At 34.3% G+C, this 16,598-nt stretch overlaps 1 protein-coding gene across 1 annotated transcript; it reads left to right on the top strand.

Moving 5' to 3' along the window:
* The first annotated feature begins 12,920 nt into the window (after positions 1 to 12,920).
* LOC18429616 (chlorophyllase-2) lies at positions 12,921 to 15,120 on the top strand. The gene is made up of 2 exons (XM_088861720.1): positions 12,921 to 13,323; positions 14,185 to 15,120. Exons 1-2 carry the CDS (start codon positions 12,976 to 12,978, stop codon positions 14,920 to 14,922), a joined length of 1,086 nt encoding a protein of 361 aa, XP_088717846.1. The 5' UTR covers positions 12,921 to 12,975; the 3' UTR covers positions 14,923 to 15,120.
* Positions 15,121 to 16,598: the final 1,478 nt, after the last annotated feature.

Genomic DNA, 16,598 nt, shown 5'->3' with positions numbered 1-16,598 from the left:
ATTTTTAATTTTTTTAATATAATTTTTTTGAATATGAAATTTGGTACGTGCCATCTTTTCATTGGGGTGCACTTATAAAAAATATTAACAATAATTTTTCGATAAAAATTAATAGCCAAAATACCCCTTGAAGCTTTCAAAGGTATTTAGGTTATTTTATTTTATTGAAAATAATTTATTTATATTTTTCGTTAGTGCAAGTTTAATATAAGAATGGACTTTCAAAATTTGGTGTCAAAACAATTTATAGAAAAAAATAAAAAAATAAAACAGTCTAGAAACATGACATTGTGATTGAGGCAATCTTTGCCCTCTATTAAAAAATAGATAGTTGGATAAAAGGAAATATAGAACTTCAATGGTGTTGTAGGGGAACATAGAAAGCTTTCCCTTCTTTTTTATCTAGTTCCCCTCTTTTTTTTATCTCTCTAAACTTTCATGTGTCATTTATTTCTTTTGGTAAGGTTGGTGATATATCTTTTTCCCTCTTTATCTCCTAATAAAACTCTTCGCTTTCTCTACCTATAACTTTGTCTTCGCATTAAAATTCGAAAACGAAACCTTCCCTCCCCGCCACTTCATCTCTTTAACCTTGTCTTCTACTCTCTCTAAAACTTTTTTTTTTTTCTCTCTCTAAACTTTCATATGTTATTTATTCTTTCTGGAAAGGTTGGTGATCTCTCTTTTTTTCCCATCTCCTAATAAAACTCCTCGCTTTTTTTACCAATAACTTTGTCTTCTCATTAAAATTGGAAAACGAAACCCCCGCGTCTTCATCTCTCAACGCCAAGGCCTCTTTCTCTCCCTAAAATTGTGTCGGCTTTGATCGCGGCCAAGCCCAGAAGCCCGGGAAACACAATCAATCTCGCCATCTTGTATCCGACGGAGCCACTGTGGGCCCACCCTTCTCTTGTGGCCTTAAAAAATCATGCATTTTAACCAAAAAAAAAAGGTTGAATGAGAAAAATGATGAAATGACCCTTTTATCCTGGCTGCTTGCATAAAGCCCGGTTGTCGAGTCTCCCTCAAGGAAAATGGTTTCACAGGGCTGAAGCCCTATCCAACTCCTCGTTTCATAACTCATGGGAAATTATAATTCGGAAAACCTTTACATCAAGGGAAAAGTTTACGTAGAGGCGAAGCTCTACACAATCAAATTAGATCCCTCCTTAAAAATTTCACTAGAAGAGGTTGTTTTGATGCTCAAATATCCTCAAATTGATCATATTGACATCAAAATACATGAACATGAGAAAAACATGGATTTCAAGCGTTGGAAATAGTGCATCTTGACACGTATTTTTAGACCATCAATTTTTAAGACTTTCAAGTTTTCATAGATATGTTTGATCTACATTATTTTTTAAGCTTTAAATTTTATAATTAAAGATGAAAATATATTTTAATGCTATCACAAAGATTTCTAATATTGAAACCACATTTCTCGATACTATTTGAACGTGGGCTTTATATTGATTGTTTCGAGCCTCGGCTCTATACAAACCGCACCCTTACATCAATCGTCTCAGGTTATACATTATGGTTGTGGAAAAAATATTATGATTTCAAACTCTGAAATATTGTATATTGTAACATATTATATGGACTGTCTATTTGGCCTTAAAAGTAAGTGTTCACAGATCCATAAAATCTGTACTATTTTTTGAGTTTCATATTTTTACTGTCGGTGTTGAAAATTATTTTGAGAGCCATCATGGAGATTTCAATCGCCGAAAGTGATTTCTGGACAAGGATTTGAGGTGAGGCTTTATTTTGTTTTCATAAAGTTAAGGCCTTGTTGAAACTTCATTCTCTCTAGAAGTTGGGGAAAAACATGCTAGTTTCATCCAAAAAAAAACTTTGTAACTTTAAATAATCAAATTAATGCACATCTCTAAATTTTATCATAAGATGTAATTTTAGTTTCAAAAATTATTAAGATGACTATAAAATATATCTTTATATTTAACTATAAAAATATAAACTTCATATATAGTTTAAATCAAGTAGATATACAAACACATAAAAATATTGAAATTGGATTAGTCCGATAATGTGTTGCAAGATAAACTATTTTTGAGACTCAATATATTTTTTTATATCCATACATTTTGATGTCCAGATGATCCATTAAGGGATTTTCCAACATCAAAATAATTTTTTCTATTGGATTTTTTACGTGCACTGTAATTTTACATTTTAAATTGTAAACTTGTATAAATTTTTTTTCAAAACAAAAAACCAAAGTTTGGCCAAAAAATTTGTTCGCCTGACAATTCGGTCACGGCAGCGTTCCCCGTCTCCACTTTCGAAATGGAAACGAAGATCACAACTTCACGAGTGTGAAATGTGGGAATACGAAAGTGTTTATTGGGATACGGGGGCAACGCTGTCGGAGAGCGCTCAGATGGTGGAAGTGGATATTTTTCTTTCCCTGACGTCCCCTCCTCTCTTTGAAGATCCAAAAATAGGGCTCAGTATGTCTTTTATTATAAACTTCAAACATAAAAAAATAGTGCATATTTATGAACACTTTAAAATCTTGAAAACATACCATGTAGATAATACATGATGCATCCTTTCCAACACTTGAAATCTGTTTTTTCTCATCTCCGTATCTAGGTTGAGATACTGGAATTGAAGGTTTTAAAGTATCAAAACAACCCTTTCTAGTGAATTTTTGAGGTGCATCTTACTTTGATTGTTTAGAGTCTTGTCCTTAAATAAACATTTTTTTTTTTAAATTACATTAAATTCCAATGTCAGAGCAATTTTTTTAGCACATATATCATGCTCTAGTGGGAGAATACTGTGCATCTATTACCTCACTCAAAATACCTATTTAGGAAATTGTTTATCTAAAATTTTGATAACTAAATAAGAATTACGAGATGATTATTTTCAAAATGAAAATTTTGAATTTTTGAGTTTTTAACACTTGAATCTAGCCCTTCAAATATTGGAGGGCCTCTATTCAATCTTGAGGCATTCGTTTTTTCTACTATATATGAAGTTTATTTCAAAAATTCTTTGTACTTAGATTAGTTTATAGGTTGTAGAGATTACATCCGCAATATTTGAGATCCAAACAATATCGCTACCATGTGTTTTGCCCAAGAGAGTAAATAAATAGTAGTAAATCTTTTTTTTTTTTTTCCTTTTCTTTTTTCTTGTTTTAATAAGTGAAGGCTGGGTTCAAAATTGAAACTCCAAATCCAACTTCCACTCAAAACTATATTGCATGACCTTGAATTTTTTAAACCAGCCATCACGGGGAAATAAAAAAAACTATTTGGAAGGGGATTTATATCTCCAAACCCGTCTCGCGTGAACCCCATTTTTTTAGCTAATAAATCTGCCTTGTCATTGGCTTTTTCTATCGACATGATGAAAAGCAACCACCTAACTCCCTGACAAATATCTATCATTTCTAGCCAATACTTCCTTAAGCACCATGGAGGCCTCCCTTTTTTAGAGCACCAATTAATTACTCACATTCAAAAAATCTCCCTCCACCCTCCAACTTAAATTAGCACAACGACCCTTCAAAAATTTTATGCCATGTAATACCGCCAAGATCTCAGCACAATTTGCCCTAGCAGTGCCACAAGGACCATAAAAGGAGAAATTCTCCACGCCCCCCCTCGAATCCCTACTACTCCACCAAAACCAGCCACACTTCCCACAAAATCGACACCTTAAAGATCTTCCAAATAATTGCTCCTTTCTTTGGCAAAGTAAGAATCAATAGTTGATCAATAACAAATGTATGCTTTTGAGGCAAAGCAAGAGGGCACCGTACTACTTGAAAAGCCCATATCCACAAATTGAATGTGAATTTATAATAAATAAATAGGTGGTCCTCACTCTCTTCATCCTCTTTACACAAAATAGAGATATTGGCAATAAGTTTACCCATAAGAAGGTCGTGTAAAAATCCTTTTTGCAGGAGTGTGGTCGACCTCTCTCTCTTTCTTTTCGTAAGATGGTAGTGGAAAAATCCTTTTTGCAGGAGTGTAGTCAAGCTCTCACGGTCTCACCTCTCTTAAAGTTCGATTCCAACAAACATATTTTTGTGTGAATGTTGGATTCAGAGTTTCAAGTTCCAAAACCCAGTTTCACTAAAAAAAATGGGCTCGAAACTTGAAGATCGGCACCATAATTGATTCGAACCTCTGATGTTCAAACCCAACACCCATTTTTTAAATGAAAGTTCGATGAGGGTCTTGAAATTTTGAAGCCAGCTTTCACTCAAAAAAATAAGTACATTATTTAAAGTTTTGGTCCCAATCTTCACGCATAGGAAAACATTACATTGAATGTTGGACCCGGAGTAGCTTGAAAAAATAAAAAAAGGTGAGAAAGTGAGACTTCAATGTAAAATCAGTATAATAGGTTATTTTTCAAAAGGAAAAATTTTATATGAGGCTAAGATCCTAAACAATCAAACTAAGGTGCACATCAAAAATTCACTACAAGACGTTGTTTTGATACCAGAAAACATTCAAATTTGAACATCTCGACCTTGAGATATATAGACATAAGGAAAAACTGACTTCAAATATTGAAAATAGTGCATCTTGTAATTTATTCTCTAGACAATCAATTTTCAATTATTTCAAGTGTCCATTAATCATCTTGATCTATACTATTTTTGAAATATTAAATTTTATAATAGAGATGAAATTAAGTTTTTGGCCATCATAAATATTTTCGGTACATAAATGATATATTTCGATACAATTTGAAAATGTGCCTTACTTTGATTGTTTAGGAACTCTGTTTTTTTTACTTTTGAATATTACCAAAAAAAATTGATTGTTTAGGACCTCAGCCTTAAAAAAACCTCACCATTTTCAACATATTATGTGCTTCCTCAAAAAATATATTTGAGAATACCTAAATTGCCCTTGTTCATGATTGATGGCTTTGAACAAGCATAGATACTTTAATAACTCTGAAAGTATTATGATGCTCTCTTATCATTTTGTTGGGAACCCATGGGCTAGTCAAATTATTAGAGTGCTTATGTTTGTTGTTTTATTCCCGATTATTAAAAGAGGCAATTTGGAAACTTTTGAAGATATTCTGTTAAGGAGTATAAATGAAAATTTTAAAATATGCCCTTTGATGTTAAATGAAACACGATATCTTTAATAGTTTTATAAAATTTTTGGCATGTTTTCCCTTTTCTCCAATATATGTTTTTTATTAAATTGATGTGTAGGCTAATTACCAAACATTCAAAACATGTAATTCCTTAATAAGAATGTGGTAACTATTAATTGGTATTTTCTTTGATTGTTTCTCTCTTCTTTTTTTTTGGGTAATTCAATGGGGAAAACAGCCTCCTACCCTTTTATTCAAATAAATTAGGAGTTAGTGGTATTGAAAAATACAACATGGTAACTAGGTATGAGGATGCTCCACCACGTCCCAACCCCTTTCCCAAATTGCTCCTCTCTAGTTTTCTAGATTAAAGAAGATATAAAGAAAATAGGATATTAAAATCACGAAACGCCAGGATGTGGTCTACATGCGCTCACAGAAACATGCATCTTCTGGTTAATATGATGCATGGCAATTAATCAGCATTTTAATGGGTTTTTTTTTTTTTTTCTCAGTTTTTGATCTTAAAGTTATTATATTTTTTTGCCCGTTCTCTGGAGAGGAAGAATTCAGAGAAAACGAGTAAAATTTTCAATATTTTGATTGGATGTACCGTGATCAGCGACATCTCAAGTTCTTCCTCTACCCTAAGAGAGATCCACAGGAGGAGAGGTCTTGAAAAGTGAAAGTTGGACCATGCACAAAAGCGATTAGGGGTCGCAACGGCGTAACCCGGCTCTAAAAACTAGGCTTACATTCTAAAACCTCGTTTCTTTAAATTCTTCCTCTCCACAGAAGGAGAGGAAAAGAACATAACTTTACGATCAAAAATTGAGAAAGAAAAATAACCATTAAAATGCTAATCAATTCCCATGCATCATATTAACCAAAAACCATTAAAAGTAAAAACTAGGGCTTAGATCACGAAATATGAGGTGGCAAAAGAAGCCAAAACTAGGGCTTAGATCACAAAATATGACTAGGCGAAAAAGCCGGGTTTGGGCCAAGCCACAATCAGACAAGCCCAACCGGCCCTAACGCAAATGAGGATATATCTATTAAAATTGGAAAATGATCTAATACAAATGGTTGTATAGTAGTATTATGCAACCACACCTCTAGAAAACTATATTTTTGGCATTTGTATGACTTTAAATTTTACACACACAATCGCTTCATTCTCATAATCAATCCTACAAAAGAAAAATTCAATTTACACCCTAGATATGGTCAAAATTAGTATCCATCCAACAATGAATCTCGACCATGCATTTAGTGAATTTTAAGATCTAGGCCTTAACAAATTCAAAATCACTTTTTTCATTTTTAGCATTATTAATCTAATGATGACAACACTATATAATGCAAAAACATGAGCGATCCAAAAGGGGGATTGTTTTTGTAAAAACAAGATGCTTTCCGAAAACAACTGTTTTTGGAACAATCTCCAGATGATCTTGAAAATCTTTTTGCAAGCTTTGAACTCCTGCCACGGATGGCTGCATTGAAGCTCAAAACAATTTTTTCATAATGCTTCTGGATAAAGAAAGAGGAGCTCTCTCACTAGCAATAGTTCAGAGCAATGGTTTAAAAAACGGATCGGTGATCCGGATCGGGCTTCCAAAAAACCGATCTGGATCGGCGAATCGGCGATCCGGATCGGAAATCGGGTGAATCAGTCAGAATAAAGCTTAAAAAAAATTCGAAAAAATTATTAAAATTCATTATAAATATTGTTTTTTAGGAATTCAATAAAAAATGAGGGTACTCCATTAAGAATTTTCATGTTTTTGAATGAATATGCGAATATTGATATGTTCTTTCCCTGCATGAACCGTCATTCAGCATTTAATTTACAGTATTTCGTGCTCATCCCTACACTGTTGCTGTTGGGACTCGATATGGGAATAATATGGCTGGGATAGGGTGGCCTTAGAATCATCATCTCTCTCATTTTCTCTTTGAATAATATGGATTAAAAAAAAAATTAACAAATTTTCAAAAAAATCGATCATGGATTAAAAAAAAAATCACAAATTTTCAAAAAATTCTATCATGGATTACAAAAAAAAATTCGTCATGGATTAAAAAAAAAAATCACAAATTTTCAAAAAATTCAATCATGGATTACATAAAATTCGATCGTGGATTACATAAAATTCGATCATGGATTACATAAAATTCGATCATGGATTACAAAAAAAAACAAACAAAAAAAAACAAAAAATTCAATCGTGGATTACAAAAAAAGAAAAAAACAGTTCGATCATGGATTACAAAAAATTCAATCATGGATTACAAAAAACTCTATCATGGGTTACAAAAAAAGCAAAAAACAAAAAATTCAATCATGGATTACAAAAAAAAAAAACAAACATTTCGATCATGGATTACAAAAAAAAACAAACATTTCGATCATGTATTACAAAACATTCGATCATGGATTACAAAAAATTCTATCATGGGTTACAAAAAAAAACAAAAAAAACAAAAAAATCGATCATGGATTACAAGAAAAGAAAACAAACATTTCGATCATGGATTACAAAAAATTCTATTATGGGTTACAAAAAACCAAAAAATTCGATCATGGATTACAAAAAAACAAAAACAATTCGATCATGGATTACAAAAAAATCGATCAAGTATTACAAAAAAATCTATCATGGATTACAAAAAAATCTATCATGGATTAAAAAAAAAAAAAAAAAAAAAAAAATTCCGTACGGGACTCGCCGATTTACTGTTCGGACTCGCCGATTCCGTACAGTGAATCGGCGATTCACTGTACAGAATCGTCCGGTTCTCTCTAGAACCGGACGATCTCCGATTTTTTAGGCGATCCGGTCCCCTTTTAACGATTTCCGAGTCGAACCGGGCGAGTCCGGTTCGACTCGGCATTTTTTAAAACACTGGTTCAAAGAGAGAGTAGATTTCAGGTTAAAGTAGTTTAGAGAGAGAGAAGATTTGGGGTTTCTCACATTTTATGGTGTGAGTTGTTGGGTCACAATGTGGGGTATGCACGGGGTGAGAGAGCCGAACTTTTGCCTTGACACTGTAATACTTTTTATTTCAATCTAAAAATCTAGTAAAATCTTGCGGTTGTCCAAATGGTTCAAATCTACTTTACAAGATTTTTGGATTGCAATAAAAAAATATTGCAATTTTGGGTACATCCAAACTATCACTTAAAGTATTGGAAAACCTTTACATCAAGGAAAATGTTTATATAGACTCTAAACAATCAAATTAGATCCTACCTTAAAAATTTCACTAGAAGAGATTGTTTTGATGCTCAAATATCCTCAAATTGATCATCTCGATATCAAGATGCATGAACATGAGAAAAACATGGATTTCAAGTGTTGGAAATAGTGCATCTTAAAACACATTTCTAGACTGTCAATTTTCAAGATTTTGAAGTTTTCATAGATATATTTGATCTACATTATTTTTGAAGATTTAAATTTTATAATAAAAAATAAAAATATATTTTAATGCTATCACAAAGATTTCCAATATTGAAACCAAATTTCTCAACACTATTTGAAGGTGGGCTTTAGTTTGATTGTTTAGAGCCCTCGGCTCTATACAAACCGCACCCTTACATCAATCGTCTCGGGTTAAACATTATAGTTGTGGAAAAAAATATTATGATTTCAAACTCTAAAAATAATGTATATTATAACATATTATCGAGACTGTCTATTTCTCCCTAAAAGTAAGTGTTCACAAAACCGTAAATTCTGTACCATTTTTTGAGTTTCACATTTTTACTGTCGGTGTTGAAAATTGTTTTGAGAGCCATCATGGAGATTTTGTATTGTCGAAAGTGATTTCTTGACAAGGATTTGAGGTGAGGCTTTATTTTGTTGTCATAAACCTTAGGTTTTTGTAGAAACTTCATCCTCTCTAGAAATTAGAGAAAAAGAAAAACTTTGTAACTTTAAACAATCAAATTAATGCACATCTCTAAATTTTATCATAAGACGTAATTTTAGTTCCAAAAATTATTAGGATTACTCTAAAATCTATTTTTATATTTAACTATAAAAATTTAAAGTTCAAATATAGTTCAAATCAAGTAGATCCACAAACACATAAAACTATTGAAACTGGACAGTCCGAAAATGTGTTGCAAGATATACTATTTTTGAGACTCAATATATATTTTTTATATCCATACATTTTTATTGTGTGTGGAAGCTTTAAATTCAATGGGTTAATATTTGACAAATAAAATATGAGAAATACAGCATGAAATACATACAACAAGAACACGAAGATTTATATGGTTCACCCCAAAATGGCTACATTTACCGTCATGCAAACAGAAATCCACCATACCAATGAAAGTTACATCAAAGATTTTGGAACAAATCTCGACAAAAATGCAGTCGAGCAAACCCTTTTAAACTTGCTTTCCCAAACTGTCGATCTCTCATCTCTATTCTATAACCAAACCACTGTCTAGGAAGAAAACAACATTGATAGCAAACGAGACTTTATCTTACTAAAATGATAAACAACCCAAAAATCTCCATGGGAACCGCTTCTCTATAAAAAACCAATATCTCATTCTTTAGGAATCTTCAAGAGGCATCATCAATGTTTCTCTTCATAGGAAGCTATCTTCTCTCTAAGAGAAAATTGCATTTTTTGCTTATGAGGCTCTATCTCCTTCTAACTCTAGAGGAACTACCATTCCCATATAATGACTCAAATAAAGCACACAAATTCTTTGCACTTTCATACCATATATATATATATATATATAAGATTAGAAGTCCATATTGAATAGGAAACTTCTTAAAGATCTTATATATATCTCAAAACCAAGTCATTGGTTGTACATGAGTTTATAAGAAGAAAGACAAGTCATCAGAGACTGGTGGTGATCGATTTATATTTGGTTGCAGAAGGCTATGTGCAGAAAGAAGGTATTGATTATAATGAGATTTTCTCTCCAGTTGTGAAACACACTTCTATTCGAGTTTTTCTAGCCATGGTTGCATTGTTTGATTTGGAGTTAGAGTAGCTTGAGTTAGAGTAGCTTGATGCCCAAAGTGCATTCCTTCATGGAGAGTTAGAATAACATATTTATATGACACAGCCAAAATTGTTAAAGGAAAAGAGGACCATGTCTGCAAATTGAAGAAGTCGTTGTATGGGCTAAAGCCGACTCTTAAGCAATAGTACAAACATTTTGATACATTCATGATTGAACATGGGTATGTCAGAAGTAAGTATGACAATTGTGTCTATTTTAAAAAAATTATTGATGGTTCGCTCATCTACTTATTGCTTTATGTGGATGATATGCTTATTACTGCAAAGAATTCTTTAGAAATCAGTAAATTGAAGACTCAGCTTACCAGAGAATTTGAAAAGAAAGATTTAGGTTTAGCAAAGAAAATTTTGGATATTCATAGAGATTGAAAGTTGGGTAAATTGGATCTATCTCAGAAGGAGTACATTGAGAAGGTCATCGCTAGATTCGGGATGGAAAATTCAAAGCCCGTGGGTACTCCTCCTGCTACACATTTCAGATTGTCGGCATCATTATCTTCAAGTTCAGATGCTGAAAAGGAATACATGTCATGTGTTCCTTATGCGAGTGTAGTTGAAAGTCTTATATATGAAATGGTTTGCACTCGTCTACGAGGAAATTGCATCTTATGTACGGGAGGCTCTAGCTCCTTCTCTCCAAATGAACCACCATTCCCATATGGTGACCCAAATATGACACATATTCTCTATCTAAAAATAGCCCATTATATAGAGAAAGAGACCCACCAAAAAAAGGCTCATGTAATGACCCTTTATATACGTTCTTTTATGAGAAAATAATTTTTATCTCTTTAAATATAGGCTTTCAAGTTCATTTTAATCCAATAGAACTTATCCTAATAACCAGCTCCTAAAGAGTATCTAATTGCTCAATAGCAATCCCGCATAATATGATGTTATTTTAATCCCACAAAATATGGGATTTTTTTATGTTGGGGATTTTGGATAGCACCAAATCCAACACCTAAAACTCATGGGAATACCGCACCTTTATCAGAGCCATGTTTCTCTCTTGGAAACTCATCTCCATATTGGAGTTCCATTCTCATAACCCCCAAAGGGGTAACCCTCAAAGGATGCGTATTATATCCTCCTCCAATCTCTTATAAAGATATCACTTTCTTGCTTATCAAGAAAATCAATTTTCTATTTTCCATAATACCCTAATTTTTTTTTAAAAAAATATGGGTATGGTGATTTAGCTATCATCAAAACCAACAATCTCCACCTTGATAGCAAAATCACCATAATTGCCTTGACAACCTTCATTGAATAGATTTTTTGATTTTTCCATTGTGGAATTTTTACAAACACTTTGCCTTTATGTTTCTCCACCTCAAACCATGGATATTTCTTGATTTCTTTTCACTTGCCTCCACTGTGGAATTGTCACAAACACTTTGCCTTCATATTTCTCCACCTCAAACCATGTATCCATAAAATCATTTTTTTTTTCTTAATACAAACCTTAGCCCCGTACACACCTTGTGCTCTGACACCAATTATAGGGTTCTCGTGAACCCCTAGCTTGCGGAACTAAGAATCACAAACACCGGTATCCCACCCAAGATCGTGTACATGATTGTCTAAATGCGAAGTAGATGAATACAATTATAAATCGAGTGCGAGAAATAAAACAAACATAAAATGCACACCATAACAATACACAATTTACGTGGTTCACCCTGTAGGGCTACATCCACGGCCTCGATAACTAGAAATCCACTATCACAAAAGATTACAGTTTTGGGTTACAAGAGATAATACTTATCTCTAAACATCGGTAAAATATCATCACCAAGCTTCGCTTCTAAACCCTCTCTCCCGACCGAGCAACATCAACATCATCTTTTCTACCGTAATACCGCTATTGATAAGATAACATCGAGAGCAACATAGAGATTTTTTCTCTCAAGAAGTGAAAGTTAACAAACCCAAAACTGATGGGAATATTGCCCCTCTCTCAGAAGCCATGTCTCTCTCTTGGAGACTCATCTCTATATTGACGATCCAATCTCATAACTCCCAAAGGGATGACTCTCAAAAGATAGGTATTATGTATTTTTTCAATTTCCTTCTTGCTTCGCAAGAAAATCAATTTTATATTTCTCATAATACCCTAATCTTTATAAAACAATATAGATACGATGATTTAGCTCCCACCAAACCCAATACGTGAAAAGGGAAGAGAGAGAAAATCAAAAACCAATTTTCGAGCAAAAGAGAGTGGTGAAAGAGAGAACCAATGCCTACAAATTTCAATATGGAAATAGAAAACAAAGGCTCCCCAATAAAAAGCAGAAGAGAGAGAAAAAGCAAAGGCTCCCCCCGTAATAACGAGGAGAAGGGGAGATGATTGTTATTTTATTTTTAAAATAACAACAAATGGTTTGAGGTTTTTATCTTTGGACCGCTAGTTTTATCCGAAGATGGGGCCTCCGACCGCATGGGCAATGCTCTGCTAAAATAAAAAATAAAAAATAAAAAATAAAAATAAAAAACCAAAAAGTTAAATTAACTCGGTGGTATTTTTGTGTGGACCACCTTTCGTTTAAATATATGGATATAAACGGAGCAGCTCGTACTTTTCCAAATGTAGTGCTTTTTTAAAGTTGGACAGATAAAGTCTACAGCAAAGGGCAATAAATGCGACTCCACACCTACTAGCATTCCACCGTCTGAAAAACATGTCCCCTAAAAGTTTCTCTCTATTTAAACGCCATGGACCTTTATTCCATCCCATGCAACTCAGTGTTGAGAGAGAGAGAGATCGATCAACTAAAGCCTCCGAGTGCAATGGCTCAAACCTGTGTTTCTTTTTTTTTCTTTTTATTTATTTTTGGTGGGTCAATAATGGCTGAAACCTCTGTTAAGGCATCAAAAAATGCAGGTGTCGGTGAGGTTGGTAGTAAATTGAGTTGGAACAGTGTGTTCGACATGGGTAGGTACCCGGTGAAAAGAATTGATGTAGAGGAATCCAGAAATCGAGCATCCCCTCCAAGGCCTCTAATGATAGTGGCTCCCACTGAGGAGGGGGAATACCCTGTCATCATTTTCTTCCATGGCTTCATCCTCTGCAACTCCTACTACAACCAGCTCCTTTCTCATGTCGCTTCTCATGGCTTTATTGCTGTTGCCCCTCAGGTCAACCTTTATATAAACTTTGCTAATTCCTCCAAGTTTTGAAACCACGTGCGTTCTATTCATTAGATTTTTAATATATTCATAATTATATAGGAAATTGATTTTAGAGCCATTGTAGATATTTTTGCCAAAAGTACTTTCCTAAGGACGAAGGTTTGAGATGAGACTTTATTTTACATAAACTACATTTTAAAGCTTAAAAATGGGGAGGATGCGAGCCTCCAAATTTGTGGTTAACCTAGCCAATTAGGCTCCTTAAGCTGCAACTAGTTCATATCTTTATATGTTATACACTATAAATTCATTTTTTTTCTTAACCGTATCGTTAATGTGGCGGATCTAATTAAAGCAGAGGGTGGGCAGTCCAACCTATCAATCCGTTTATTGAAAATTTGATTGCTATAAAATCTGAACCCTTTATTATTTTCGTCATGAAATCGCTTTCCTTTGTCATCCACACTAAAGTATTTTAAAATAGGGAAATGGTTGGTGCATTCCACCAATCCCGATCCGGATCAATCAGACTAGCAATCCAAGTAATCCAAAAATAGAAAAGCACACAAAAAAAAAAAAAAAAAACTAAAGAAATGTTTTTGGGGTTAAAACATTTTGAAAATAACCAATAATTCAGAAAAGACCCTCTCTTTTGCTTTCTCTCTCATTTCACGCAAGTAAAATACTCCTCTCTTTGCTCTCTAGGATTTAAGACAAGGGTGCAATTAAATCGTGATACGATAAATTCTGAACTCGTGATTTTACTCCGAATTTGGGCTGGCTGGGCCTGGCTCCTGTGTCTTCCTATTTATTGTGGACTCTCCTGAGCATCCACGCCACCAGGCTCATACTCCTCTTTCTCCACAGCTCTACCCCATATGGAGCATGAATGTCCGCCTCACATATGAGATAAACTCCGCCGTCAATGTCATCAACTGGCTCTCCAATGGCCTGGAAAACGCCCTCCCCACATCTGTAACGGCCAATCTTACCAAACTCGCCATAGCTGGACACAGTCGTGGTGGCAAGGTTGCGTTTGCGCTTGCCCTGGGCATTGGCGAAACACCCAACCTCAAATACACCGCTCTCCTCGCCATTGACCCGGTCGAAGGCACGACACCGGAAGTCCTTACTGGGTTGAACGATTCTCTTTCCACCGGCATACCAGTCTTGGTGGTGGGCTCGGGCCTCGGCGACAGAATGAAATGGTCGATGTTCCCACCCTGCGCTCCTCCTAAAAATAACCATGTCAATTTCTATGATGAGTGCCGGTCTCCTGCTTCCCACTTCGTGCCATCGGATTATGGTCATATGGATATGTTGGATGACCAGTTAGGTCCAGCTGGGGAAACCACGGCTTTTTTTTGCACGGCGGGTAAGAGCCGGGAACCCATGCGACGGTTCGTGGGTGGCGCGATGGTGGCCTTTGCCGAGGGCTACTTGGAAGGGCAGCTTCACGATCTTTGTACTTTGCTTATTGAGCCTGAGTCCTCCTCTCCTGTGAGCCTCGATGTTGCAGAAACTAAGCAGATGCCTACCTACTGTACACCAAACGGGTTACCTCAGTGTGGTATCGAGTCTACTGAGTCCGTGAAGTTCTGGTAGACGCACTGAATCAAGTGAGACTGGGATTGGGATCGGGACTATGGCAAGGACCATAACGAGTCCAAACCGATATGAGTCCTCTTTCTAAATTATGGATGATAGTTCTTGATATTGCTATGCTGTTATTTAGAATAAAATGGAATTATGGGGTAGGTTGTCAATAAAGGCATCATATATCAAGTTTGAGTTTTGAGAAAATGGGTTTTTGCTTTCATGGATTGATGTGTGTATTGTTAAAATAAAGTAGGAGGGTTGGTGGGTGAAATAAGTCGGGGCAATGATTCTTCACAAATCTATATCACAACTTCCAAGACAAAAAATAAAATAAAAAGAGTGATTTATGTACAAACCCTAAGATTTTAGGTAAAATACATAATGGTCCACTTATATGTGGAAATTACAAAGAAAATATGTTTGTTCAATTTTTTTTTTATTTCTTCGAAAATTGTCCTTTGGTCAACTTGAGTTTTGATTTTTTTTTTAGATTTTTTTCGTTAGTAGGGCAGTGCCCCAAGCTTTAAGCCACTGTCCTACTAACGGAAAAAAAAAAAAATTAAAAACAAAAATTAAAATTCAGGTTGACTGAGGGGTAGTTTTTTTTAAAATAAAAAAAAGTGAGTTGACCGACCTTTGTAACTGATGCATATAAGTGGAGCATGTCGTAATTGACCTAAAATTTTAAGATCCGTACGTAAATCACTCAAATAGATAATCTCGAATTGCTCTCTAGTGGAAAGGAGGAAAAACAACTAATCTGCCTTTAAATTGTGTTACCTCAAAAATTCTCAAAAAAATAGCAATAGAGCAGCCAAGAACTTGAGAGAGAAAGGAACTCTTTGAGAAAATATTTGTGCCTCACACTACTCTTGTGGTGGTTTATTATTACATATATAATGGTAATACAATAGTGTAGTATACACTTTTCTATCTTGTTACATGTAATATATACTTTTTTATCTTGCTACATTTTCCTCCAAAAAGAACTAACAATATCTCTTTTCTTACTAGTCAAACACTTTTTTATTGTAGATTTGGTTTCTATTACCCCCTCTCAAACTCGGCTGGGGAGGCATTTAAAGCAAAGCTCTCGAAAAACATCTCGTGGCAAAGAATCAATGAATATATCAGCTACTTGATTGCAAGACGAAACAAAACGCGTGATAAGTAATCCAAGAGCAATATTTTCACGAACAAAATAATAGTCTAACTCAATGTGCTTTATCATGCATGGAAACAAGATGAACTGTCTTGTAGAGAGCTATCACACCCCAAGAATTTACAATACTGTTATTCCTGAGATGTGACAGACAAAACATATATACATCTATTGATAGGACAAATTTACAGTGGCGAGGTCTTACAAAGTAAATAAAGAAAGCTAGTACAACAACAGTATCTTCCAAGGTTGATCTTGACTATCACTCAAAATGAATCCGCAGTTATCCTGAAAAAATGTTTACCATAGTTTGATGAGTTTGGCTACTCCGTAAGTGATCATCATAATCCTAAAAATAATCATGATTGAAAGATATCAATATTTTCCAAAATGAGATCTATTAACAGAAATGCATCAACAGTTTCACTTTCAATAAATGCATAATTAAGTCTAATCCGAGTAATTGAAATGCTTATAACACTTTTAACGGCAGTACATAATTCAAAGGATTTTACAAAAT

The sequence above is a fragment of the Amborella trichopoda genome, chromosome 3 (genome assembly GCF_054954075.1).
Source record: "Amborella trichopoda isolate Santa Cruz 75 chromosome 3, AtrichopodaSantaCruz75HAP2 v2.0, whole genome shotgun sequence".
In the NCBI taxonomy this organism is placed as follows: Eukaryota; Viridiplantae; Streptophyta; class Magnoliopsida; order Amborellales; family Amborellaceae; genus Amborella; species Amborella trichopoda.
This window is presented reverse-complemented; position numbering and strand designations above follow the sequence as displayed.